This window comes from Mytilus galloprovincialis, chromosome 14, assembly GCF_965363235.1.
Source record: "Mytilus galloprovincialis chromosome 14, xbMytGall1.hap1.1, whole genome shotgun sequence".
In the NCBI taxonomy this organism is placed as follows: Eukaryota; Metazoa; Mollusca; class Bivalvia; order Mytilida; family Mytilidae; genus Mytilus; species Mytilus galloprovincialis.
Genome location: NC_134851.1, coordinates 53,614,963 through 53,642,848, shown reverse-complemented (window position 1 = coordinate 53,642,848; position 27,886 = coordinate 53,614,963). Strand labels below are relative to the sequence as shown.

General features: G+C 31.3%; 1 protein-coding gene across 1 annotated transcript in view; it reads right to left on the bottom strand.

Moving 5' to 3' along the window:
* Positions 1-14,478: 14,478 nt before the first annotated feature.
* Positions 14,479-27,886, bottom strand: part of LOC143058555 (low-density lipoprotein receptor-related protein 1B-like) — a 29,118-nt gene continuing 15,710 nt past the window's right edge. The window contains exons 2-8 of the mRNA XM_076232050.1: positions 26,562-27,158; positions 24,913-25,116; positions 21,867-22,077; positions 20,974-21,162; positions 17,722-17,869; positions 16,267-16,366; positions 14,479-14,683 (exon numbers count right to left, since the gene is read on the bottom strand). Coding sequence (XP_076088165.1) covers positions 14,544-14,683; positions 16,267-16,366; positions 17,722-17,869; positions 20,974-21,162; positions 21,867-22,077; positions 24,913-25,116; positions 26,562-27,087 — 1,518 coding nt within the window. The 5' untranslated portion in view covers positions 27,088-27,158 and the 3' untranslated portion in view covers positions 14,479-14,543. The remainder of the gene's footprint in view (positions 14,684-16,266; positions 16,367-17,721; positions 17,870-20,973; positions 21,163-21,866; positions 22,078-24,912; positions 25,117-26,561; positions 27,159-27,886) is intronic.

The following is a 27,886-nucleotide window of genomic DNA, read 5'->3' as shown; positions in this document are numbered from 1 at the left end:
TATACATTTTACAATAATTGGTCCTCAACGATCTTAAACTTAGTACTTTATATGAACTTTTTAACAACTTATCGAGCGTCACTGATAAGTCTTTTGAAAATGAACAACATTTGAATCCTGGAAACTCGTATCTGGCGTACAAAAGATCAATCATTGTATTGAAGAAAGGTTATATATATTTCCTTTTAATTTAAATGAAATGGAGACTAAAACTTTCTATTTATGTCAATAGTACAATTATAATAAAAAAAGTACTTACTATTCATAAATCTCGAAATCGATACAGAGCAGGAGTTCTACTTTGTAATGTGTTGTTGCAATAGGGTTACTGCCCACAGCTGTTCTTGATCTCTTTTTATCTTGTAATAACACATCTTCTGAAATATATAAATGCAGACTTTTATCATTATGCTATAAAAAATGTGATACAGGTTAAACAGTTTATATATTAGATCAGTCTTTTATTAGTTGGTTTCTTACAAATCATATTTAAAATGAACTCATCATATATGCCATGATTAAAAATGTGTACGCCAAACGAAAAATCCGTCAACAAAACACATCAGTGACGTAGAGAAAAAAAAGGCAAGAATGCCACATAAAGTAGTAAGTTGAAGTGCATGGAAGACCATAGAAGATTGAAGATTAAGGATGGTCACAGTGGTTCATTTTTGAAAATCATTGTAAAAATGAAAATTATTTTTTTCGCACTTTTACACGTTGTCTATTTTGTTACTTAAGTATTGTTCATGTTACAACATACCTGGAATTTTACGAGCATCGTTTCCAAAATCAAAAACCTGTTCCTCCTGAGGTATAAGGTGGTGATTTTCTGCATCTGATAGATTTCCTACAGATCTTGGTTTAATCACATGATGCTGTCCGTTTAAAAAGATTCGTCCATTCTAAAATATTGCATAAATATAGCACCTTAAAGGAAAAGGACTAGGTGCAATGAGGACTTTATTCAACCAAAATTTGAACTTGATTTCAAAGGGATTGCCAATAATGTCTGTTTTTAAGTTGAGGTCATGCAACATTAGTTCGACTCATGATGTCACAATAAATGGTGTTAAATTGTGTAACAATGGTGTAACAAGTGTTGTGAAAAATGCATGGATTTGTCGCAATTTTCCTAGATATATTAAGAACACTTCAAAGTTTCTAGTTGACCACAATTTATGTGTATATGGCCAATATCTTTTGAGTAAATATGTGTGTGGTACCCGTACTAAGTCTTATGTGTGTTCAATATTCAAATGAATAATTTCGATAAGGCCACCAAACTGACCCAACATCTAGCTAAAATCTAAATAAGAATTTAATGATAATTATCGCAATGAATCATAATTAAATGACTTTTGTTGATCATTTACGTTCGAACGTTCTATTCATAACGTCACAAAAACCTTTTATTAAAATTTTCAACGAATGTTCTTTGAAAACGATTGAACTTTATTTATTTTCTGACAGAAAACATAGAGTGTATGCGTCTACAAAAAAGACTTTTTCACAAAATGTTTGTTACGGCATTTTATACATCTGCCTTGACTATATTTTCAGTTTATCGACGCCAGCGCTAAATGTGTCCTATGCCTTAGCTTTGTGTAAATCCGGACGATTGTCAATTTTCGCAAATGTCTCTTATTTTTGAATTATTTGAAACACATTTTGATAATAATAATAATAATAATAGTAAAAATTTCCATAGCGCCCTATATAACAATAAAATCACTCTAAGGCGCTTTACATATATATATATACATGATAAAAATATATTAAGTTAACCACAAAACAAAATGAAATAAAAAATGTTATGTTTAAAAGAACTAAAAACGTATATATGAAAGATATATGAACATAAATAATTATATTGATAGAAAAATAATAGAATTAAAATCAATAATAAGTACAAAAAAAAATAAAAAAAAAATAAAAATTAAAACATAGAAAGCGAAAATATATTAAAAATTTAGCAGAAAGATTATAATAAATAATTGAAATGGTCATGAAAACTTTTGCTAGAATAAAAATTGTACGAAGAAAACAAAAGAACAAAAATCACAGCACATTTTCAAATAAAAGGAATAAGAATTAAGATAACAGCTTATTAAACGCAAGTCTGTAAAAATATGTCTTCAATTGTTTTTTAAAACACTGAACAGATTTAGAGTGACGAATTTGTACAGGTAGATTGTTCCATAGGGTAGCGGCAGCACGATTAAATTGTCTTTCACCGTACGTTTTTGATAAAAACTATTTTAGAGGGTTGTTGCTCACAAGGAAGCTATTAAACCAAGAGTTCCAAAGGTGAAGTTGAAATCATCCCTTCGTAAATTTTACGGACGCCATCACGAGTTGGTTGACCGTTAAGAAATAACCGTTTCACAAATGATATCGGATATGTTCCTTACGTCGTTACTACAATCCCCTTCCCTTTCATGAATGTGACCTACCGAATTAGACTATTTACTGGATTTGTTATCACATAAGCAACACGACGGGTGCCATATGTGGAGCAGGATCTACTTACCCTTCCGGAGCACCTGTGATCACCGCTAGTTTTTGGTGAGGTTCGTGTTGTTTATTCTTTAGTTTTCTATGTTGTGTCATGTTTGTTTGTTTGTCTTTATCATTTTTAGCCATGGCGTTGTCAGTTTATTTTAGATTTCTGAGTTTGACTGTCACTTTGGTATCTTTCGTCACTCTTTTAATTTTCTTCAATGTCTCTTTATCACATTAAAGTATTTTTTCATCTTCATAATAGTGCCTTCATATGGTCCATTCTGAACATAATACTTTGTCATTTGTTTGTGGAACATTTATCATCTTGCATCTTTGGACAGTAAAATCTTCAAGAATTTTGATAATGCTTAAACGGTCTTTCAGTATGAACTTTGTAGATATTTAACGACCAAATATAAGCCAATACTACCCGACCGTGTAACACCTCTTATTCTTATGTCCTTTGTCGAAGAAAAAAAACAGTTTTTGATTTTTACTAAGAATGGAAAACTTTCTTGAGACGCCTGTGCAAAACGGTGCAGTTTGAGCAGGTTCAGGTAGCACACATACTACCATAACTTACCAATATATATTGACATTGGTCTTGAAACTCATTTTCTTTACACTGTACACCGATAGAGGCCAAATGGTTTACATCTGTATAAAATACTACTTCCTGAAGAAAAACGCAAACATAAAACATTAAAAAAAGTTGTAATATGATTGCAAATGAGACAACTCATCGCAAGGGACCAAATGATACAGAAATTTTCAATTACTAAATGTCACCGTACGACCTTCAACATTGAGCAAATTTCATACCGAAAAAAAACTCCCGAAATGACAAACGTAAAACAATTCAAACAAGAAAACTAACGACCAGAAACATGTACAAAATAATGAACGAAAAACCAAAACGATATACAGAACAAACGAAAACCACTAAATAACAGGCTCCTGACTTGGAACAGACACATAAAGAATGTGGCAGAGTTTAACATGTTTCTTAAACAAAACAAAAGTGAAATAAACTCGAATGAATTCGACCTGTTTGATGGCCATATTGTGCATTTGAAAGGTTTTTGTCGTGTATATATATGGTGAAACTTGAAGTCCCTGTATTTGGCAAAACTTTTAGGAATTTTTGGTCTTTAATGCACTTCATCTACTAACTTTATTTGGCCTTTTTAACTTTTTTTCATTCGAACGTCACTGGTGATTCTTTTGTAAATGAAACGTTCATCTTGCGAAAATATACAAAATTTCAATCCTGGTATCTATGATGAGTTTAGAATCATATTCAAAACAGTGTAGTTGTGGCCATTGATTGACAACCTTAAATTATCCCATTGACTGGGGCAGATTAGGTGAACGTGTTTCTGTAACGACAACTGCTCACTACTTACTTATTACAGAATTTAAACTGTGGGGTCACCAAAGGTTCTTAACGCCTTTAATTTTAAAATAGTTCGAAAAATTAATCAGGAATAATCGTGTTATTCCTGATTAAATTTTCTAATTTCTTTATTTAGTTGAGAACCTTTTGTGACCCCACAGTGTAAGTGCCTTTAACAAGTACATAGTGAGCAGCGGTTGTTACAGACAAACATTCACATAATCTGCCCCAGTCAATGGGATAATTTAAGGTTGTCAATCAATGGCCACAGCTACACTGTTTTGAATATGATTCTATTAACATGTCAATCGCACAAACGTTATGAAATCAACAGTCATATTCGCACAAATGTATGTCGGTCAAATAAACATAAACTCTTAATCAAAATAAAACAATAATAAACTTTTCCTTATCATGGATAAATCTTTGGTCATAATGTAACACGATAAGAAAATGACAGGACATTATGCAATAAATATAATTGTTCGTAAATTAAAATTATAAAGAATTATAAAAACATGCTCTCATTCATGCAAAACTTTTACTCAATATTTCAAAATTTCATTAGTACTTCATAATGAAAATGGAACTATTAAAGAGATGTTAATTGCACTTACTTTTTCAGGTCTTGCTGCTTGCTTGACGATGAAACCATTCTCGTACATGTATAATGGCACTGATGTTTTCACGTTTTGTTTTTTTAAGTTTAATTGAAACTTTTGATCTTTTAAACCTAAACTGAATTTTAAGTCGGACTTGAAAATATTTGTGTCTCTTCTCTCTCGTCTATTTACACTTGCTTCGTCTATATATTGAATAGATACTGATTCTGAAATAAAAAACAAAACTGTGCAAGTATCTTCTTAACTTTGACAAAGAATTGTCTAAAATCAAATTTTACCGGAATGAATTGCATTGTTAGTTTAGTTTACATCAAGAAAGACAGAAGAAAAGCAAAAGATACCCAAGAAACATTCAAACCCATAAGTCGACTTACAACGCCATTGCTAAAAAACGAAAAAGACTAACAGGCAAACAAAAGTACTCAAAACACAGAATAGAAAATAAAAGACTGCTCAACACATAAACTGGTGTTGATTTCAGGTGCTTCGGAAGGGTAAGCCTGTTCCACATGCGTCGTTTTGCTCATGTTAGAAAAAAAAGGTAAAAAGTCAATTACAAACTTGATGTTGAAGAAAGGCAGACAGCAAATAATCAAATGTTAAAATACTGCTACAACTAAACAGAAACCAACTTTATAACTTTAAAATGTGAAACAAGAGGTTATCTTTCATAGAATGCATAAACTGATAGCACTGGTTATTGAAGGAGATTTCTTGTACAGTACATCAGCAATAGAATGAATCATTTAAAGCACGTTAGCACATTTTGTCCTAGCTTGGCGTAATTTATACCATTGCTTCGGTTGTAATCACGTGACAACTCCGTCTGCACTGTGCCCAGCGACCTATACTGACTGACTTTAAAAACGCAACATTCATTTTGTTGATTTTTGTTTACTAAATCATGTTTGATTCTCATACAAGTACTTTTCATGCTTGTCATACTTCTTTCTCTTTTGAAAAAATTAACATCTGACTTATCTGTGGTTATTGAACATACCGGATTTTTGAAGTCGCACGAATTTCTTAAAGCGAAATTTGGAACCAATAAAAGATTTTTTCAGTTTTGTTTTGCTTCATGAAATAGTTCTTTTAATCTTTGGCCACACTTAAATCAGTTTAAAAATGTTTCATCTCCATATTGCCAAGACTGGGGAATAAAAATCTGAATCAGCCCATATGAAAACTGCGAACAGAAAAAACGTGACATTTTACAACCATAAATTTTGACTTCAGAAACTCGTTTTATTGTCCTTCCGACAATGATATAGGTAGACGGGAAATATTGCTGACCATCGATGACCAGATTAACATGTAGTGACAATGCAACGTCAAAATAATTTGATTATGCAACGTCATTTGCGATTCGTGTTTACAGCCGCAACGTCAACTGCTAATCACATTAACGAATGTCATTGCGCACAGATTCATGCCATAAATGTATCCCAAAAACTAAACTGCTCAAGAATCGACTGAAGAAAAACATCTGCAGCTCAAAGTTTAAACCGCATAATTGCCAAAACCTATTGTAATGGATGGAACAAAGGCAACAGTAGAAGGTGTAAAACAGAACCCAAAACATGTCAAACAGAATTGGTTGACCTTTCTGACAATAATTATGGCGTTTTTACAGGCAGTCATAGCTTTTGACGGTTGTAAATTCATTCAAATACTTAAAAAGAATAGTGTGTCTAACGTCGGTCAGTATATTATATCAAAATGTGATCATACAAAGATAGTTAAAGCACATGTAAGTTCGTTGTTTAACGTTAAAATCATTCTTACGTGAAATTAATATACGTTAAAATGTATCTACACAGATTTCAATCAAATCTGGTTTCCCTTAAATCTGTGTTACCGTAATCTCGTACAACCTTTATAACTTTTTAACTTAGAAACAATCAATATATCACATCTCTTTTAAAAGATCTATACATTCATGTTTTAAGAAAACATATTGGTATGTCCATAAAATTATTCTGAATTCTGAAATAATACTATACACATGGAAAAAAGTATTGCAACACCTTGGTTTTTCAAAAATTGAAAAATCAGCCTCTTTTTTTGGATGATATATAATAAGATATTTGTATAATATTATTGAAACATAGTTTATGATAACATTGGCATTGAAACGAACAAAAAATGTTTAAAAAAAAAAAGATTTATATAACCACAATTTTAATAACAAAATGAAGTGTTTTTTGTACAAAAAAATGCATTTTACAACTTTGACTGTAGTCGAACTTTACAATGTCAGACATTTCAAAATTAATCTTCAGATGACTGTTCACATCATGGTTGATCGTTACACGCCAAAGAATTAGTACTTTGTGCGCAGCCTCCATTCAAACGGATAACCGCATCTTAACGTCTTCTGATTCCTGCCAAAAATCGACTAATTTGTTGCTAAGGTAGCAGCAACCATTTCTGATGAAGGGCATTGTTTATTTCATGATGTGTTTGAACTGGGGTGTCCTTTCGCGCACTTCCCGCCCAATAGTGTCCCATATATGCTCGATATGGTTCAAATCTGGGCTACGATCCGTCCACGGAAGATGACCCGAATTCCATTGGAACAATGAATCTTCCTCCATGATGCTAATTTTCAATTTTAGCGAGCTCTGCACTACATTAGATACGGAAAACTGTGTGTCTGTTCGTGAACAAAGGTCTCCGAAATGGTCTTATCGCACGATAACCAGTAGCGATGAGTCAATCTCGAACAGTTCTTGTTAAAAGGTCCCTGTATGCCAAACACTCTCTTTTTTGGATTGTATTGTATGCAAGGGGTTTCCTTCTGACCAACCTTTTTTATGCTTGATTTTCCCTAGCAAATGGTATAGAGGGTCTTCTTTATTTCGGAAGGTCTTTAACATCGTTTAGTGCCATTTTTAATTCTCAAAACGACTTCTAGTGGAATGGTGATGACCAACAATACGTGCAGTTATTACAGCGACCTCCTGCTTCACTCATGCTGATAATCTGTCATCTTGCTGCAGTTAAGAGTTGTCGATGATCCATTACAAGGTGTCAATCACATAACTTTAAAATTTTGGTTATTTAAAGTGTTGAAAACAATGAGGATGAAAACACCTGTTTTGCTGTTTACGGGTACAGTAGCTGCATGTGCAGATAAAAACTTACCGAGTCGATATTTATTGATTAAACTCAGGTGATACTTAAATAATGTTTAAGTAGTTCTATTTTACCAAATTATATCACAAAAAAATAAAAAGTGTTTTTTTAATTTTAATTTCAATTTGGTGTTGCAATACTTTTTTCCATGTGTATATATTAAAAGATGAAGCCAAAAGGAATATATGTGTGAAGTAACTCATTGTTTTCTAAATTTGAACCAAACTAATGCCTATATTTAAAGCTATATGATGCTTTAAATTTAAAAACAAATTATGAATACATAACATTTTACACTTACTGGAAAAGAGTAAAATTTCAAAATTGTTATTAAAACTTTTTGATACCAAAATACCATAAATAGGTTTAAGAAGATCTGGTATGATTGACAATGAGACAACTCTCCCTCTAAGTCACAATTTATAAAAGTAAACCATTGAAGGTCAAAGAACGATCTTCAAAACGGAGCCTTGGTTCACATTGAACAGCAAGTTATGAAGGGCCCCAAAATAACTAGTGTGAAACCATTCAAACGGTAAAGCAACTTTTATTTGTACTGCCTGACCCAAAAAACTGATCAATGGTGCTCGAATTATTATATCTTTTAGGGGCAAAGAAAGTTCGAAGTTCGCGAACATTTTTAACCCAAAATTCTAAAAACAAAATCCAAATACATCTAAAGTAATCTATTCATAGAAGACAATTATTAGTATTTCGAAATATTTTACGTTTTGTTAACATAAAGTTAGAATAATTAAAATTTCAGTTTAACTCTGTCTCATCTTGGGTTATTTTGTGTGAAATCACCGTTTCATCCTGTTTCTTAATCTACTTAATTGCAGCTACGACGTGAAATATCATCATTAATCATCATAATCAATTTATACCCGGATTCGAAAATCAAATCCTCTTTGAAAATCGTCGATATTTAAAAAAACCAATAACGCTATTCTACAAGTTTTTGATTTAAATAAGTGGGTTTTAGTTTGTTACGATTAACTTCAAAGAATTGGAAAGAAATTACAAATTACAAAAATATGGCCATCTTTGTCTGATTTTATTTCAAGGTGCGAATCCTTGTACGTGTGTGCTTTAAGATAGGCAAAAATAACTAATCGTGTCTTAATTCACTTATTTAAATGTCATAATTTGTTTTTATCGCACCTTATAATGGAGTTCAATGGTATATGTCTCTTAATTTCAGATAAATGTCGTTATAAAAATTGTTATTACAATATACATATATTGATGTATAAGTTAGACTTCCTCTCGATATTGATTCATCATAATTAAAAACGAACTTTTCTGAACTAAATTCCGTTACTCCACCATTTTCTACATAAGAAAACGTCTGTACCAAGTCAGGAATATGACAGTTGTTACCAATCAAAGACAAACTGCCAAATATTCAGATTTAATTTTCTGTAATAGGAAGGAACTCTGTTACCAGTTTCAATCTCACATTGCTTATTGAAAATATGGACATTCAGTTTAAAGTGACTTATAGGTCCAACGGGCCGGGTGTAATTTAAATTAACTTTTGTATTACTATTATGTAATATTATTATTATCTTCTTTCTTAATAGCTTACTTACTGTTACCTATTCTTTTGATGGGTTTAAGCTTTTGATTTAGCCATTTGACTAGGGACTTTCCATTTTGAATCTTCCTCAGAGTTCGGTATTTTTGTGATTTTGCTGTTATGCAACTATTTAACTTGTATGCATGTATTTTTACTTGAATGGAGTGTTGTCTCATTAGCACTCATACCACATCTTCCTATATCTATATATCGCATGTATCTTTGTTTTAAAGAGTTAATTTATATGTGACATTTCTCTCCAAAACTTATAAAAAGAGAGTATTAAGTCCCAGGATTTTTTTAACTTGCTAAAATTAAAGCGAAATGAATAAATAAAAAGAAATAATATATTAGACAAACAATACGTAATGTCATGTGATGTCATGATTACGTTAGAATATGTGCACATTTCAGGAGAAGAAAGTTGTAAAATGTGGGATTTAATTATATAGTTTTCCCTCCATAATCTTGTGGAAAACATGTACTGCTGCCTTATACCAACAAAATAATTTCTAATAATTTTTTTTCTATGATAGATTCTACTATTGCATCATGTGTATACCAGATTTTTACTTTCGATACATTAAGATTACGTTATATAACATTATAAATCTGCCAAGATTATACAAATGTATATCGTACAGGATACAACGGTTTCTCTGTGACGTCACCAGTGGGTCCTTTAAACATAGGAATCAGTTATCTAACAAATGACGCATGTTGTCATTCCATGCACTCATTTTAATTGAGCATTTCTAAAACAAATTAAAGCGATAAAAGTATACCTTAAAGAACAAATCTCCAAAGAACCAAATGAATTAATGTGGATTTGAACCGATGATAGTAAGATTCTTTAAAAATACAAATTCTGATCTTTTTAAGTACAAGCCGGGCAACAAAGTAATTATTTAAATATAAATACCAAGTTCAATATTCATACAAAACGAATGCATCCGAATTATGAATAAATTAAGGCAACAATAGTAAATCGAAGTTTAACTTTAGTTATTCGACTAGGAAGATACATTCCAAGGTAACAAATAGAAACAAGTGAAAACACATAAATACCAAAAAAACTAAATTTGGTGCGTAAACACGGATATCTTCTTCTGTTATACATAAATTACCCAAGAAAACATGTCGCAAATAAGGAAATAACGATAATTTTATAAAAGAACTAGATCGTGTTTTTGATGATTTGCGTATGGTTTGTCAATTAATAATTATCAATTAATAAAGCTTAGTATCATAGACAACATGATCAAAGTTTTATAGAAAATCACAACGACCATAAGAGCTACCTTCCCGTATTTATAAAAGAACGAAAAAGAAAAATGAAAACAGAAAAGAAAGCACACTTAACTTTTCTAAAATAAATAAAAATAGACATTGAGAAAAATAGCATCGTAACAAACAAATATCCCAATAACTAACGTATACAATATTGGCGGCTTTTCGTAAAATCTATATAATCGTCGAACTGTTAGGTACAATCTTGTTCCTCACCCAGGGAATTTATTTAGTCTTGTTTCGAACTCTAAACTATTGTATTGATGTTAAACCTAAAAATAACAACAGTGTGATATTCCTGACTTTTTTTACCACAAAAGTATTAATATAAATGTCAATTCAAAACAGATGAATATGAAAATGAGTCAAGTAATATAAAACAAAAACAAATCATAAAAGAACAATTCCTTAACTTGTTTGTTTTAAAAGATGGTATCATTGATAAACACAGAGTGTGACATATCATGTGTAATATATAGAATATATTTTTGTTTTAATATTAACTTTATCACGGTAAAATATCAAGTGAGCCCGAAAGTTTGTTACATTGTGTGCATCACTATTCAATGAATGTGTATGTAGATAGATGTTTTTGTGTTCTGTTAAGTTGTTCCTTTTAGAACTGTTATACGATAATCCACCATTTTCTACATTTGAAAACGCCTGTACCAAGTCAGGAATAAAACAGTTCTTGTCCTTTCGTTTTTGATGCGTTTTGTTATTTGATTTTGCCATGTGATTATGGACTTTCCGAATTGACTTTCATCTAAGTTAAGTATTTTTGTGCTTTTACTTTTTTCAACCTATTTGTATTAAAGGGGCACTAGCTACGAGATATATAAAAAAATCTAAAGTCTGATTTTTTTTGTTCAATCAATAATGAAAGTGAAATAGTGAAATAACAATTCACTTTTTTTAAGCCAAAAAGGTTAAATTTTGTCAAATTACGTTAAGAAACATTGATAATTAGTTATTCACTTGCAAGTGAATGAGTGGACCTTTTTTAATCCGTATTCATGTGAACTTCAATTTAACCCCTCGCTAGAGATTGACAACGCATGCATTGTATTACTCAATTTATTTCCCTTGATTGGGCGGAGTTTATCCAGTTCGCTCATAATAAACCAGTCCATCTATAGATAGGTGTTTTAGGATACACTCATCAATGCATTGTCCAGTCATTCTTTTGTAAATTCCTTTAACGTCATTAATAGGTGATTAGAAATCAGTAATAACTATAACGGCAATCATCGTAATCACACACATTTTCAAACCGACTGTCGTCATGGAAATTAATACGTAAGCTCCGCCCGATTAGTTGAAATAACATTGGTAATACGTGTGCTGGTTATTTAGAGAAAAAGGATGTCAACAATGAAAGTGAAACTACGGTAAATCATTTGATTACTAATTCGATGCACGTAAAATCATTCTTATACGGTTAAAAGCAATGAGAAACATCTTTTTTTAATCTATAAAATAAAATCAAACAGACCTATAAAAATCCAATTGCTCGTGTTGGTTTAATCTATTCATATCTTTATTTATGTTTACATCGCTAAAATGGTCATCTGAGATCAAATCGATAGTTAATTAGATGGCCTCTGGACTAAATTACACACGAAACGAACCTATATATTATCTACCCCATGCTCTGTAAACTGTTAATTTTAGACCTTTGATAGTTTGGATAAATGATTTACATTGTTATAAATCCAATATGAGAATTTGAGTCAAATCGGTGACCATGAATTTGACAGCTAGTGCCCCTTTAATTATAATCAAGATAAAATAAATAACTATTTATACATAGAATGAAATTCAAAACAGTGTAGCTGTGGCCATTGATTGACACATTAAAATCATCCATTGACTGGGACAATTTAGGTGAACGTTTGTATGTAACGACCAATGCTCACTATGTACTTTTTAAAGACACTTAAACTATGGGGTCACCAAAGGTTCTCAACACTTAAATAAAGTAATTCGAAATATTAATCAGAAAAAAACACGATATTTTGATTTATATCAATTATATAAATCAAAACACAAAGGTTATTCCTGATTAATTTATAATTAAAGGCGTTAAGAAACCTTTGGTGACCCCACAGTTTAAATGTCTATCGTAGGTACGTCGTGAACAGTGGTCGTTACAGACAAACGTTCACGTAAATTGTCCCAGTCAATGGATGATTTTAGTGTGTCAATCAATGGCCACAGCTACACTGTTTTGAATTTCATTCTATATATTATCATCAGACACTGCAGTTGTATATTATCTTTGAATGAAATATAAAATAATTTCTATACAGGGCTATTTTCATTAAAAAACATATTATCTTCAGAAACTGCAATTGTACACTTACATTGAATTAAATATGAAATTAATTCATAAACAGGGCTATTTTCATAAAACTAAAAAATATATACACATTTTTATAAGCATTTGAAATCTTATATTTAAAACAAATAATTATTTTTTGTAATGGAATTGAAAAAGTTCAAAGATTACATGATAACGCAAATAAGATACATCCTGTCAGTACATACCTTGTCGATCTATACCAGTATCTTTCGTCAAATTTATTGAGATACAACAATGTATCCAAGTCAAGAATATCTGAACCAATTGTAGTCTCATTTTTTTCTTTTGGAAGTGTAAACCAATACGAGTATATTCTCACTTTTAATTTTATCAAATTGAAGCTTGATGTTCAAATCCCATGATTTTATAACGTCAAACGTTAGGGTTTTAATGATGCATATTTATATCCATGATCGATTTCATCATAACTGAAAGGGATGTTTTTCTTTTAACAAATATATTATATTGAGTCGTTTAACATTTTTCGTTGTTAAATCTTTTTAAAAGCTTTTTTTATCAAATGTAACAAGATTTTATCTTTTAATCATACTTAGTATTTGAAGTGGTGAAATTAATTAAGAAAAAAAACGCATTTCCATGGAGGTAAGTAAAATTTATTTTTTATTGCATTACTTATATGAATTATGGAAGTTATTAAAAATAACACGAAAAAAGGTACGACCAAGTACGTGTCGTCATAATAAGTTACGGTTTAAGCATAAATTGTTTTCGTTACATTCCAAATTTATAAATAATTCAACAACGTCGTATATATTTTTAATGCGTTACCAAAGAGGGACGAAAGATACCAAAGGGACAGTCAAACTCATAAATCGAAAACAACGCCAAGGCTAAAAATGAAAAAGACAAACAGGCAAACAATAGTACACACAACATAGAAAACTGAAGAATACGCAACACGAACCCCGATTAAAAACTAGGGTTGATCTCAGGTGCGCCGGTAGGGTAAGCAGATCCTGCTCCACATGTGGCACCCGTCGTGTTGCTTATGTTATAAAAATTCCGGTAAATAGTCTAATTCAGTAGGTCACATTCATTAACGGGAAGGGTATTGTTATTACGACGTAAGGAACATATCCGATATCATTTGTGAAACTGTTATTCCATAACGGTCAACCAACTCGTGATTGCGTCCGTAAAATTTACGAAGGGATGATTTCAACTTCCACCAAATGTCGCAACATGGAAATATGACAACAACATTTTACTTGCTAAGAGTTATCTGTCTCATTTTAACCCTTACTATTGAAAAGGCATTTAATTTTGATTAGAATATTCTTAGGCTTTTGTAAACTTTGAAATTAGTTTTTAGGATATAAAAGAAGTAACAAATATGATGGATACACTTGTAATATAATAGGCGTTCGTACAATCTTAGTGTCGAATTCGTTTAGCGATAATTGAGCTTCATTCCTTTATATATCTGTAACGTTCCGTCCTTTTGAAAAACACCATAAAATATTACAAAAATCGAGACAACACCCAAGGGTTCAAATCCAAAGATTGTACTCACCAAAAGGAATCAAATAATTTCGGGAATGACAAAGAAATAAAATAATCATGTTTAGAACTTTATTTTGTACAATATCAAAAATAAAAACTGTGTTGATATTTGGTAAACTTTCAACGAAAACAAATAATTAGCAGCAAAGTAACTGTTAAAATCGGTAGGCAGTTTCCATAGGAAACACAAGCTCCGTTTCGTTTGCTCGATTTCTCCAGTTTCTTCGATTTTTCCAGTCTTATGGTATAATGCGATTTGCCTGAAATCAGTTAAGTTAAATTAGCATTAAAAAAAAACATCAGTGTACATGTACAAATACACTGTAATATAAATTAAAGTGGGAAGTATAATTTTTCGATATCGTCTAGAATACAAACCTCTTTCAGTCGTTCTTTCCCAAATTCATGTATTTGGTTTTCATGTTACATTTGTTATTCTCGTGGTGTTTTGTCTGATGATTGGTCTGTTTCTGTGTGTGTTGCGTTTCGATGTTGTGTCGTTGTTCTCCTCTTATATTTAATGCGTTTCGCTCGGTTTTGGTTTGTTACCCCGATTTTGTTTTTTGTCCATGGATTTATGAGTTTTGAACAGCGGTATACTACTGTTGCCTTTATCTTTCGGTTATTTTTTTCGTGTTTTTTTTTTTTTTTTTCCTTTTGTTTTTTAATGCTTTTCAGCTTATTATTTGATGTGGTCTTTCAACTGTTTTGATTCGAGCTTTACTGATGAGTCAGATGTAGAAAAAAACGCGTATATGTCATCCGAATATAAGCCTTGTATATTTGATGAGTGTTTACCTTATTCGAAACCCCCACTGGAAGTCCAGCGTATTCATCAGAACTCGTTATCTGTGTTCTAGTAAAAATAATTTATTTTGAGGTGTTTTAATTGAAATTGATCAAAATTTAATACCTGCCACGGAACTGCCAGCAAAGATTATTAATTATTTCAAGCTTACGATTGAAATCGTGAAAAAATAACGTGTATGTGTACTTATTTGTAATTTTTGGGATTGCACATGACGGTGTGAATAAAAGTCTACTCATATAAATATATCAATTTGGAAGTGTTTGTTGGGTTATTTCAACATAATGCTATTGTGCTGTGTGTCAAAAATGGACAGTGTGCCATCTAAATGGGAAAACACGAGAAACAGGACAATGTTTTAAATTCTAAAATTAGAATAGTAAATATAACAGAAAAGAGTGTTTAAATTTGGAAAAAATAGTTTCAGAGAAGAAGTTTAAAATGGAATGTTATGTCGCCATTTTTGCCATCCGAACAATATAAAACACACTATCTAGCATATGAAATACAGCGAGGTTTTCAAACTTTCAGAAGTATGAACAGTACCACGGAATTTTCCTGTACTTTGAAAAAGTATATATATTATACAGAAAGTTAGGTTCCAACAACCACCCACAGGTTACCTACCTTAGAAAATAGGGTCATTATTTCAAATGGCTCGTTTGATCATATAACTTATGTATGTAAAATTAGAATAGTAAATATAACAGAAAAGAGTGTTTCAATTTGGAAAAATAGATATTATAAAGAAACTTAGGTTCCAACAACCACCCACAGGTTATCTACCTTAGAAAATAGGGTCATTATTTTAAATGGCTCTTTTGATCTTATAACTTATATATGTATATATTCCTACGCGTTTCTGATTAAGGTAAATTAAGAAAAATACTCTCAACGTTAAGTTTTATTAAAGTGCTTATTCATTTTAATGTCTTATAAACAAATATTTTTTTCCGATAATTGTTGTATAATGCATTGCATGACGTACATGTATATATTTTTTTAACAGTTTACGTAAAATATATGCAGTTATACCTTTTTGTTGAACATCCTTATGAAATACTTTCAGGTCTGTAGCAGGTGATTCAATCAATGATTCTATAAATGAGGGTTTCTTCCCGTTCTTTAAATCAATCTGTAATAAAAACGTGCAGGAGAAAGGTGTATTTAATAATATGTTATATTATTATTTAAATGCGTTTGACAGGACAAACACTATTTTGTTCCTTTTAATGTAGCAAACATGTAAAATCCTATATATTATATACGACTGATTATCAGTAACTTTAAATCATCGCAAATCCGTTAAGGGAACTTTAACTATCTTAATTGCTGACCATACTAAAAGAGGGACGAAAGATACCAAAGGGACAACCAAACTCATGAATCTAAAACAAACTGACAACGCCATGGGTAAAAATGAAAAAGACAAACAAACAACAGCACACATGACACAACATAGAAAACTAAAGAATAAACAACACGAACCCCACCAAAAATTTAGGGGTGATCTCGGGTGTTCCGGGAGGGTATAAAATATATACTAATAAGAATAAGAGTGCATTACTTCTGAATCATTCATACATAAGTAAAAAAGAAGCTTTACATAAAATATATGAATCGACAAGACATAAAAACCCAACTATTGTACATTATTCAATATCATACATTTTTTTGTACAATAACAGACAATAAACTTAATATGTACTGATTTAACGAAAAGATGAAGAAAATTCCTAAATCGTGAAATATCATAGGGCTGATCCACAACGACGCCATATGTAATTCACCAAACAACAAAATTCACTCAATAAATGTAAACTTAACGAAATAAGTAAGGACAACTGTGGGATGAAAAGGCATAATGACAAACAATTTAAATTCATTTTGATTGAGCTGGGCGACGCAAGAAACGAAAAAAAACAACACAATATGCTTTGATATAAATATAACGTAAGGATCAATGAAGCCCTAACTGCGTCCGCCATAGTTTTGAAGAAACCTTATTATTTACAACTCTTTGAATAGATATAATTTGACTGTCCATGTTCATTACCGTTGTAAAGTTCCAACAATTATAGCGGAAAAATAAAAACGCGCATTATCTGAATACAGATATAACGTGAACAGAAAACGCGTCATATACATATATGTGTATATAATTAAATTAGATGTATGTTTCATTATAATACTTTATTCTGATTGGCCAACTGCACATCACATGTTATTCCTTTAACAATTGCATCACTCAATAAAAATTTTCATTCATGATAACACGTGGTCACACAATAAAGTGCACAGGTGAATTAAAATAAAAATAATTATATAAAATTCGTGTTATATGATCATAGCTAAAAAATGTAATTATAAGTATTGAATGCTTCATAGGGTTGTAAAAGCGTTGACCGTGCACTTCATACAAAATGTACTTCGGTCAATGCTTTTACACCCTAATGACAAAAAGAAGCATTCAATTCTTAAATAATATACCTTGCCTATAGACTTTGTGTCCCGATCAGACCAGAACAGATTTGTTTTATACACCGATAAAGCCAATGGTTCTCCAAGATAATTTGGATTAGTAACTAAAATTTGGAAGTTTTGGCCATCATAATCAGTACATTGGAGAGACTCGGATCTGTAAATAAACATAAAAGTTAATATACAATAGGAAAATAATACATCTATTTTTATTTCGAAATATTATGGTCGGCTCCATTGAAAAACAACAAGATTTAAAATATTTCTAACGAACAAATATCTACTAAACAACACGATGTATAAATTAACGAATTGATATGTCTACACTTGAAACATAAAGATACATAAAAGCACAATTATCCCAACATTTATCAATAAAACGCCTATTCAGACCAAAAAGAAATATTTGACGAACAAATCCTAAATTAGCTAGCATTTTAAATTATACTAATAAATGTAAAAAGTTGAATTTGATTTACTACAGTGTCTTTACCTGTTAACAATTTGTTTTGACAGATTTTGAATATTTGCTGTAAATGCTCCTACAAAGATCTAATGTATTTAATAATATATTCTTTCATCGTTATTTTTTTACTTATATTTCTAAATTTAGGCATTTTGTAAAATGACTGAATTTTTAGGCAATTTATAAAATTCCTAAACTTAACATGCATTATACAAAAGACTAAAAATATCTAGTCATTTTGTAAATTTTTGCTGTTTGTTTGCTTCAGTCTCACATATGTCATGAATTTGAAGACTTGAATATTTGTATGGGTTATTTCTGTAGGGGATTGACTCGGTTAAAGGACAGAAATGTCGACTGCAGCTTGCAATTGAAATGAATGTATTTTAGATAGGGACAGAAACTTCCACATGCAGAAAACCCATGAATAAAAATAATAAAATTCTTAACGTGCAGAAAGTGCTGCATTTAACTTAAATATGGCAATATATTTAATGTTCCCTTTCAGAAATATTGAGAATTTTAAATTGGTACATCCACATCGAAACAAACCCCCCTCTACAGTATTCATGTGGTGTCGCCATACAAGACTGTGTTTTATTGTGATGCAAATATATGGATAGGATACATTTTTCAATCAAGATATGAAGTGGAGAAAACTGAATTTTGTTAAAGATTGTAAATTTGTTTTTATTTTTTTTTTTTTTTTTTAAAGACAACATTAGTATACCGTTGTTCGAAACCCATAAATCAATAGAAAAAAACAAATCCGGGTTACAAACTAAAACTGAGAGAAATAGCAGTTGAAATCATAACATTGTTGATAAAATAAAGTTAATGACCCGGGTTCAAATTATTATTGATAATTTATGTCTTGTTTTAATAGGTTGTTTTATATAAAAGTTTTTTGAAATTTTTTGTTTCATATCAAAGTACAAATGTACTTAATTTTTTTTTTTAAATATCAAAGTACAAATGTATTTAATTTTTTTCTTAAATATCAAAGTAAATTTTTTTTAAATTATTTGAAGCAAAATAGAAAAATATATTTTAGATATTATTTTCCATTTCAATACCATCCCCTAATATAGGTGATCATAGGTCTTAGTTTAGATAAGAGTACAATTCCAATTGTCGCTGCGTGCAATTAAGTGATGTAACATGTTTTGCTGTATAATGTGTGTTGAAAAAAAAAAATTTAAACTATCGTCAAACAGGAACGGCTGCAATAGAGTATGAATTGCTAACCCGCTATGCCTTTATCAAGCAGCAGATCTTCAGATTCTTTCTTTGAATGGTTATAAGACGTGCTTCGGCTGTTTGCGATGCAGATAGATTATAATTGTAAAATATACCAGTTTAAATGCATTTTTCATTGGTTTAACGTAATTATTTTTTTTTATTATTCACATTTTCCCTACAATGTTAATGTACCATGGCAAAGGGCAGTTACTCTCTGTTAAGAATTGGAACCATGAAAAAAAAATACCACAAATCTAATTGGGTAATGGATTACAAAATGTAAACGATCCTGGTAAACGTATCGATCCTTTAAATAAACTTGTTCTATAAGGTTACCAATTCAACACTGTAATTAGATCATTGAATATTGTTTTATTGGTATTAATATTGATTTAATTATCAGTAAATTAAAAGCAAACTAAACATATAAGTGGTATATACTTCTACACATTCATTGATCTGAATCTGACGATATCTGTATCTTGACATTACACAAACTCATGTTTTTCTCTGACTGTTTATGACGTCTTTACACTAAATCCATTGGATGTTGGAACGGTATGTACTAATTGATAATTTAGTCTTTGATGCATGGCTTTTTTAATTAGTTTTTAGTGGCTTTGAACTAGCTTTTAGTAACTGCGATTACTCTCAGGTCTGTATTTAGTGTCTTTTTGTTGCTGGGATATACAAGTACCCGGGCTTCTTCCACTATGTGTAGTATTTGTATTTGTATCCATCTAATGATTTAAGCCTTTTTCAACGGAGTTTTAAATTTCGTTCTTATGTTGTACTGTTAGGGGAGGGTTGAGATCTCGCTAAAATAATTAACCCCGCCACTTCCTGTATGCATGTGCCTATCCAAAGTCAGGAAACTGTGATTCAGTGGTTGTCGTTTGTTGATTTGTTACATATTTGTTTTTGGTTCATTTTTTGTATATAAATTAGACCGTTATTTTTCTCGTTTGAATTGTTTTATATTGTCATTTTGGGGCCTTTTATAGCTGGCTATGCTCATTGTTGAAGGCCGTACGTTGCCCTTTATTTGATAATTTCTGTCATTTGGACTCTTGTGGAGATCGAGTCGTCTCATTGGCAATCATACCACATCTTCTTTTTTATATTCTATATAAATACAAAAAAAAACAACATATTTAAAAAAAAAAAAAAACAGAAGTGAAATTAAAATCACTGCATGTTCTATTTAATCGCATTTTGTGAACCATTTGGAATACATAGAATGAACTGCACGTTAAAGTCTGTTACGAATCCTGTCTTTTCAGTAATACTCATGAAAATCCTATTGTGAAAGATAACCAGTTAAGTGTTGGAGAATATTTGGCTACAATTTGATTAAAACAGGTCGATATATCGATTCATGATTGAAATTCAACTTCATCAAAATCTACCTCAACCAAAACCTTTGACCAGAAATGTGACAGATGGACGAGCAGATGAACAAACGGACGAACGAACGAACGAACGGACGCACAGATCAGAAAATAAAATGCTCATAAATGGGGCATTGAAAATATCTACAGACATGTTCTTACCGAGCATCGGTCCAGTAAATTTTGTGTGCTTTCATATCTAATGTAAGGCCTTTGGGTCGACCCATGTTGTGTAACTCGTCCTTGGAAATGTTAAATATTGTAGATCTTTCATTATTCTTTAGATTGAATCGTTCTATACAAGCACCTGGAGCATAGAGGTCACCTTCAGAATCTATCCAAAACAAATACCTAAAACATATACGTGGAGAAAAGTTTTTAGTTTTGTTAATAAAACAAGACGCTTCCAAGAACCTGTGTCACTCGCCTAGGTTGTGATTATCTTTAATAATGGACTATTTCTAACATCGTGAACTAAAATAACATTTCTAACATTTTTTTCTTTAGTTTGTAACCAAAACACACAAAAAAACAGTGACAAATTATCATTTAAGGCAATCACATCTAAATAGAGTCAACTATCAATTTCGTAATTAAATTACTTTATTATAGTTCTTGTGTTGCTGATCGTTTTTGCTGTTTAAAGTGGTCATCTATCTTTTATAGATTTCAAGATAGTATTTTAAATGCCGCATGACCCTATGTTTTAATGTTGAAAAATATATGGCTACATATACACATGATACATGTTTACTTTCATGAATGTTATATGAAAGCTTCTAATTTCTAAAGATAAATCAGATATGAATTTTATTCAAGAGATCAGCATAAAAGTCAATATGAGATTTTTTAACTAAATTTACTCCTAGAACAATAGTCTATCTCGTTTGCAGTAATTAACTTTTTGCGGAATAAGTCAGTTTCATTTTGTTTTCTATCTTTCTTCTTTACCATGATCATTATCATTTTAGAGAAATTTTCCAATCTCTTTAAATCATATAGAATTAAACTGATGTGTTCCAAATAACGTTAATGTGAAGCGTGTGTAACCTTACCCTGCTATTGGGTCTATAACGAGGAATTTAGGAACTTTCCTCACATCACTAAATGTATATATAACTGTTGGGTCGCTGCCATCTAATTTTGATGCCTTCAGACTTGCTGGATAAGACTCTAACCATAATAGATGCCGAGTTATCCAATCAACGGTTATACTCTCAACATTTGCTGGACTCGCGTCTACTATCTCTCGTATATCTCGAAATACTGTTAATTAAAAATATACTTTTAAACAGAATTTTAAGTGTGAAACTGATATGTTTAATTAGTAGGACACTATAACAGTATCGTTTAATGTCAATATAATACATTAAAGATTCAAAAATTCTTTTTTACCACACGTCTCTTTCAAATATATCTATTAAAGTGAGGCAAAGAGCAGGATCTGCTATATAGGTCCCTAAAGCTGTGGCGATGCAGGTAAACAAAACAGTTTAAATGTATAGATGACTATGCGGTATGGGTTTTGCTCATTGTTGAAGGCCGTACGGTGACCTATACTTATTAATTTCTGTGTCATTTTGGTCTCTTCTGGAGAGTTGCAATTATACCACATCTTCTTTTTTATATGGAATATTTTTTCTACTTAGATTAACTTTAAAGTGTATTGGTTAAGTGTTGGAATATATCAATTGGTAAACACATTAGCAGCACTTCAATAAATGTTTCATCGTCACAGTATGTATATTTCGGGGCTCGCAAGTGATAAATTTAAATGCAATTATATCCACTTATTCCACCCGGATGTTTGTTTCTTTCTGCAAATTGTAACTTAGGGAAAGTCAGATGAATGATGAGTGATGCATGCTGGGGTTTTATAGACACTATCGTGGTTTGACTGACCGCTATAGAGTATCTATGTCGCAGATGACCACTGATATTACAGTCCCAAATGTAGTAGCTACAATTGTGTCTTTTTATTATATCGCCGAATGTGACTTATGAACGAAGTTTGAGTTCGAATAATCAACGCTCTGGGTGTCGCTAGAGGTGCAGGATCGACATCTTACCCTTCAACAACAACCCGATGTTTTTATGTTTTTATTTGATTGGGTTTGTATTTTAATAGATTTTGTTAGGGGGTCGTCAGTTTTCTGTTTTCTGTGTAGTATTTTGTAGACTGTTGTTGGTCTTTTCGTGTTGAATTTTTACATTGTTTTGTCTTTTTCTTTTTTTCTCGATTTATGACCTTTTAATAATTTTGCCCTTTCGTCTCTTTTTTATCCCGACAGTGCCCCAGGATCACTCCATTTGCCTTTTTGTGTGTGAGACTTTGGAGATTGATATGTTAAATATGCGTATACATTGATTTATGTGATGCTAAACTGCTAAAATGTGGATAGACATTTTTGAGGTCATTTCGAATATAAAATGTCGAATTTAAAAATTTAATCTGAAGATTGAGATACGTTATTCTGGATTTCAAACTCCGAATCATAAATTATCTTTTTGGGCTGGTGCAGTGTCCACCGTCTTCAGTGGATCAATTGCTGCCTTTAAATAATTGTTATTATAATAAGCAGTTGTAGGGGATTGGGTTTTTTTTTTCTATTGAAGTCAATACGTTTTACTTTCTTAAAAAAAATCTATCATTTATTATAAAAAAAAAATTCTATTGATAACATTACCAGTATTTGTTAAATATATTACATGTTATAGACGACATTTGCGGTATTCAATCTGGAGAAGTTGATGAAATGTGTTAATTTAGCTTTGAGCAAGCTAGTAATTTTAAAATATTAAGACGGTAACGAAGGTGCAGAATGTACTTTTAATATATTTGATAAGATCAATTTAATTTATTTTCATAAAAAATATTTTAAAAAGTTTTGAAACTATCTTTCCATAGAGATATAATCAATCATCTCCTGCATGTTTGAAAGTAGTAATTAACTGACTTCAAAAAGATGGAATGCACTTCATCAAATTTCTTTTTTGTATCCAATTATTTTTCTAAGTGGTATTATTTTTTTGCAACTAATTTATCTCAATTGCAATGGTAGTCTGCACGTGTCTGCACGTGCATGCAGCGAATGCCTTTGGTATTAATGACGTTTGTCGTAAATTGAGCGAAAAGTAATTTATCAAGACGTTCCGTGTGTAGTCTCTTTAGCGGTATGGACGTGTTAATAGATATACTATTATCTCAGTCATGCTGGGTATTCTCTATATTAATGAACGCTCAAACACTTCATAAAACATCACAGCATTTCTTTTTATCATTTATATATATATCACTTTTTAATTTTGATATGAAAAAAAAATCTTCTTATTTTTATTTCCAATAACCTTAACCTTGGAATGGATCTTGAATGTAAGAATTTAAAATAAACGTATGTATTTCAAAAAGTAACAATGTTTTACTGCCTTCATGTAAAAAGATGTTGCTTCGGGTTTTATGTGACTGTTACGTTAAATCGGCTTAATGTTTCGGGTTATTTTAAATAATTTCAATTTATTATGATTTAAAAATCCTTTGCATATATACTGGTTTAAAAGGCCCTTTAATAGCCTCAATTCTGGTTCAGTACTTACTGCTTCAAAAAGGAGGTTTGGCAAGGAGGCCAGAAACGCTATTTTGCCACCCGTTTATTTTATTGACTATTTTATGTATTATGTCTGTTTAGTTCACGCATCATTGTAAATATAACGGAATTAATTGAGACTGTCAGCAAAGTGAGAGGTTAAGCGCTTTAAAACCAGGTTTAAACCATCATTTTCTACATTTGAAAATGCCTGTACCAAGTCAGGAATATGACAGTTCTTGTCCGGCATTCGTTTTTGGTGTGTTTTGTCATTTGATTTTGCAATGTGATTATGGACTTTCCGATTGGATTTTCCTCTGAGTTCAGTATTTTTGTGATTTTACTTTTTAGACGATTTCCTACTTTTAGCATCAAAGGAATAAAAGCAAACACGACACAACTTGATACAGTGATGACGATAACCTTAACTACATTTGGTCAAATGAGATATTTTAAATGGTTATCCAACTTTGACAGTGGAAACGAGATAATGACAATGGGTCAGTATAAACCTTACCGTCTAAAGTTAGTGAAGCTCTTTGTATTCTGCCGTCGCCCTCCTCTGCCCAAAATATTAACTTTTCTTTGTAATAAAAATCAATGGATGCTCCTTGTTCTAACCCTGTGTGTAATGGGATCGTATCCCGTATCGGTATGTCATACAGTAAAATCTGATGCCATGTTGATAACAGCAATATTATAGGTTCACTGAAGGTAGTATCTGTAAATAGGAATATTTATACTTACAATTCAAATTCAAATATTTATTGTCATATAAACTCTGAACAATAAGTTTGTGAAAACTTATATCAACATACACAAAATACATTTAACAAACAAAACCATTTTGAAAAATATAACTTTTTTTGTATAAGGCTGAGAAACTGGGGAAGAACGAGGTTCTACCGAGCCCTTTCCCAGTTTTGCGCAGAGTACAAAAAAGTTTATATTTTTATGACATTGACCTAATATTGTATATAATATTTTGCAGACATTTAACCTAATATTGTCCATTTATGAACTTCTGATTGTTGAGAAAGTGTTCCATGATGAAATTGACATTATACAAAATATAACTATGTTACTATATTTAGAAAATAAACACAACTAGTTGCAGTATAAAACAAAATTATTTACATAGAAAAGATATTGTGACATTAGCAATCACGATGAGCTGCAAGAGAACTTTTACCGTTCTTTGTAGAATTACGAACCTTAACTCCATGATGCAAATAGGTAAACTAGAGATCTGACTATAATTTATTGTACACATAGCTGTTAAATATATTGTTATAGTTTGATTAACAGCTAGAATCAAAGTTCAACAGCAAGGAAAAACAAAATTTCATATTGGTTTCTTACAAAGTTTAAACTTTTGAGATGCTTAGGTCTAACCTTATACAACTCAGCCAACAACTTCTTAAGAGCTAACTAAAGTCTAACCTTAAACACCTTACCTACAACATCTTCTTAAGACCTAACTAAAGTCTAACCTTAAACAACTCACCTCCAACAACTTCTTAAGAGCTAACTAAAGTCTAACCTTAAACAACTCACCTCCAACAACTTCTTAAGAGCTAACTAAAGTCTAACCTTAAACACCTTACCTACAACAACTTCTTAAGAGCTAACTAAAGTCTAACCTTAAACAACTCACCTCCAACAACTTCTTAAGAGCTAACTAAAGTCTAACCTTAAACACCTTACCTACAACATCTTCTTAAGAGCTAACTAAAGTCTAACCTTAAACACCTTACCTACAACAACTTCTTAAGAGCTAACTAAAGTCTAACCTTAAACACCTTACCTACAACAACTTCTTAAGAGCTAAATCTGACCTTAAACAACTCACATACAACAACTTCTTTAGAGATAAGTCTGACCTTAAACAACTAACATCCAACAACTTCTTAAGAGCTAATTAAGTCTGACCTTAAAAACAACAACTTTTTTAGAGATAAGTTTAACCTTAAACAACTCACCTCCAACAACTTCGTAAGAGCTAACTAAAGTCTAACCTTAAACAACTCACCTACAACAACTTCTTAAGAACTAACTAAAGTCTAACCTTAAACAACTCACCTACAACAACGTCTTTAGAGATAAGTTTAACTTTAAACAACTCACATACAACAGCTTCATAAGAGCTAAGTTAAAACAACTCACCTACAACAATTTCTTTAGAATCAACATCTTTGTAAGAAAATAACAGGTCAGTGGAATCAAATCCGGTGTCATTAGATTCTTTCAATGGTATACACAGATTTTCCATGTCCTCTTCCGTCGGTTTTTCTGCAAACTTGCTACATTCCAAATTTTCTGGCCACTTGTATCCATACGATAGCATACGCTTTTCACACTTAGTTTTAGTATCCATACACAGATCTCTGCATGGCAGTATAAATTTATCCAGATCGTTGCAAATTGGAACGTACAATGAACATAAAAACTTTTGTAGATTTTCACTGCATTCTATCTGTATCAAAGGATCGAAATGGTTTAATAGTTTATCTATGCTGTCTTGGTTACGATGGTTAAGTGAGTTTGGTAACTTTGTATAGTTATACGGCATACTTTTACAAAACTTCACTGTGATAAGTTCACAATTGTCCGAAACTGACCTTCCCAGAGTCAAATGTAGAAACGTAACAAAGATACAAAGTAACAGTATTGGTTCATCGTAGTATAACATCTTCCTGCATTTCAAATAAACATCATCACTGTCTTCGCTGCTGATTAACAAATTATTCTTTTCATCTAGATCTGTAATATTAGATACATTAACACGTAAAACGTAAGACACAGTCACAAGAAAAATGATTAAGGAATCCTCAACCGAATGAATAGTTAATATCAGATCAGTATACCATGTTATCCAATTAATGTTTCTCTGTAGAAATTAATGTATGGAACTTTTTAACACTAAATATAACTCAGCTTATGACTTGATGGTTAGATATAGCTAACTTTCCTATTGAACAGCAATTTATTAATTTTGAAAACCTTAATGTCTGAATTTTGTACGCCGTCTATTCCATTTTGACTACATTTGCATTGATCAATAGTTATACGTCTGCATGATTACAATGTACCAATACCAATATCACAAATCTACATCAGATGATAGAACATGAAAGAGCGGAGAGAGCCAACAGCGACAACTTCCGCTTTAGTTATATGCTGTCTGTTTTCGCAATTGTGCACGAATTCACTGGTACTTTTGGTTTTCGATTCGTTAAAGATTGAAGTGGGATGAAGGTTTCATTTATTGCTTAAGTAATTAATTTTATATCAAAAGTTAATCACTGTGTGATAATTGGCCGCATGCCACCATGAATTAAAATCATCTTCTGTAAAACTCATTTTATGTGGGTTTACTTTAGCTTGATTGATCGTTGGGTGTCCCCTTTTTATAAGAAAGTGCAAACGTTGTATCATCAAAAATAATTCTCGCTGATGGCATAAACATTATAAGCGCATTGCCAAAATAT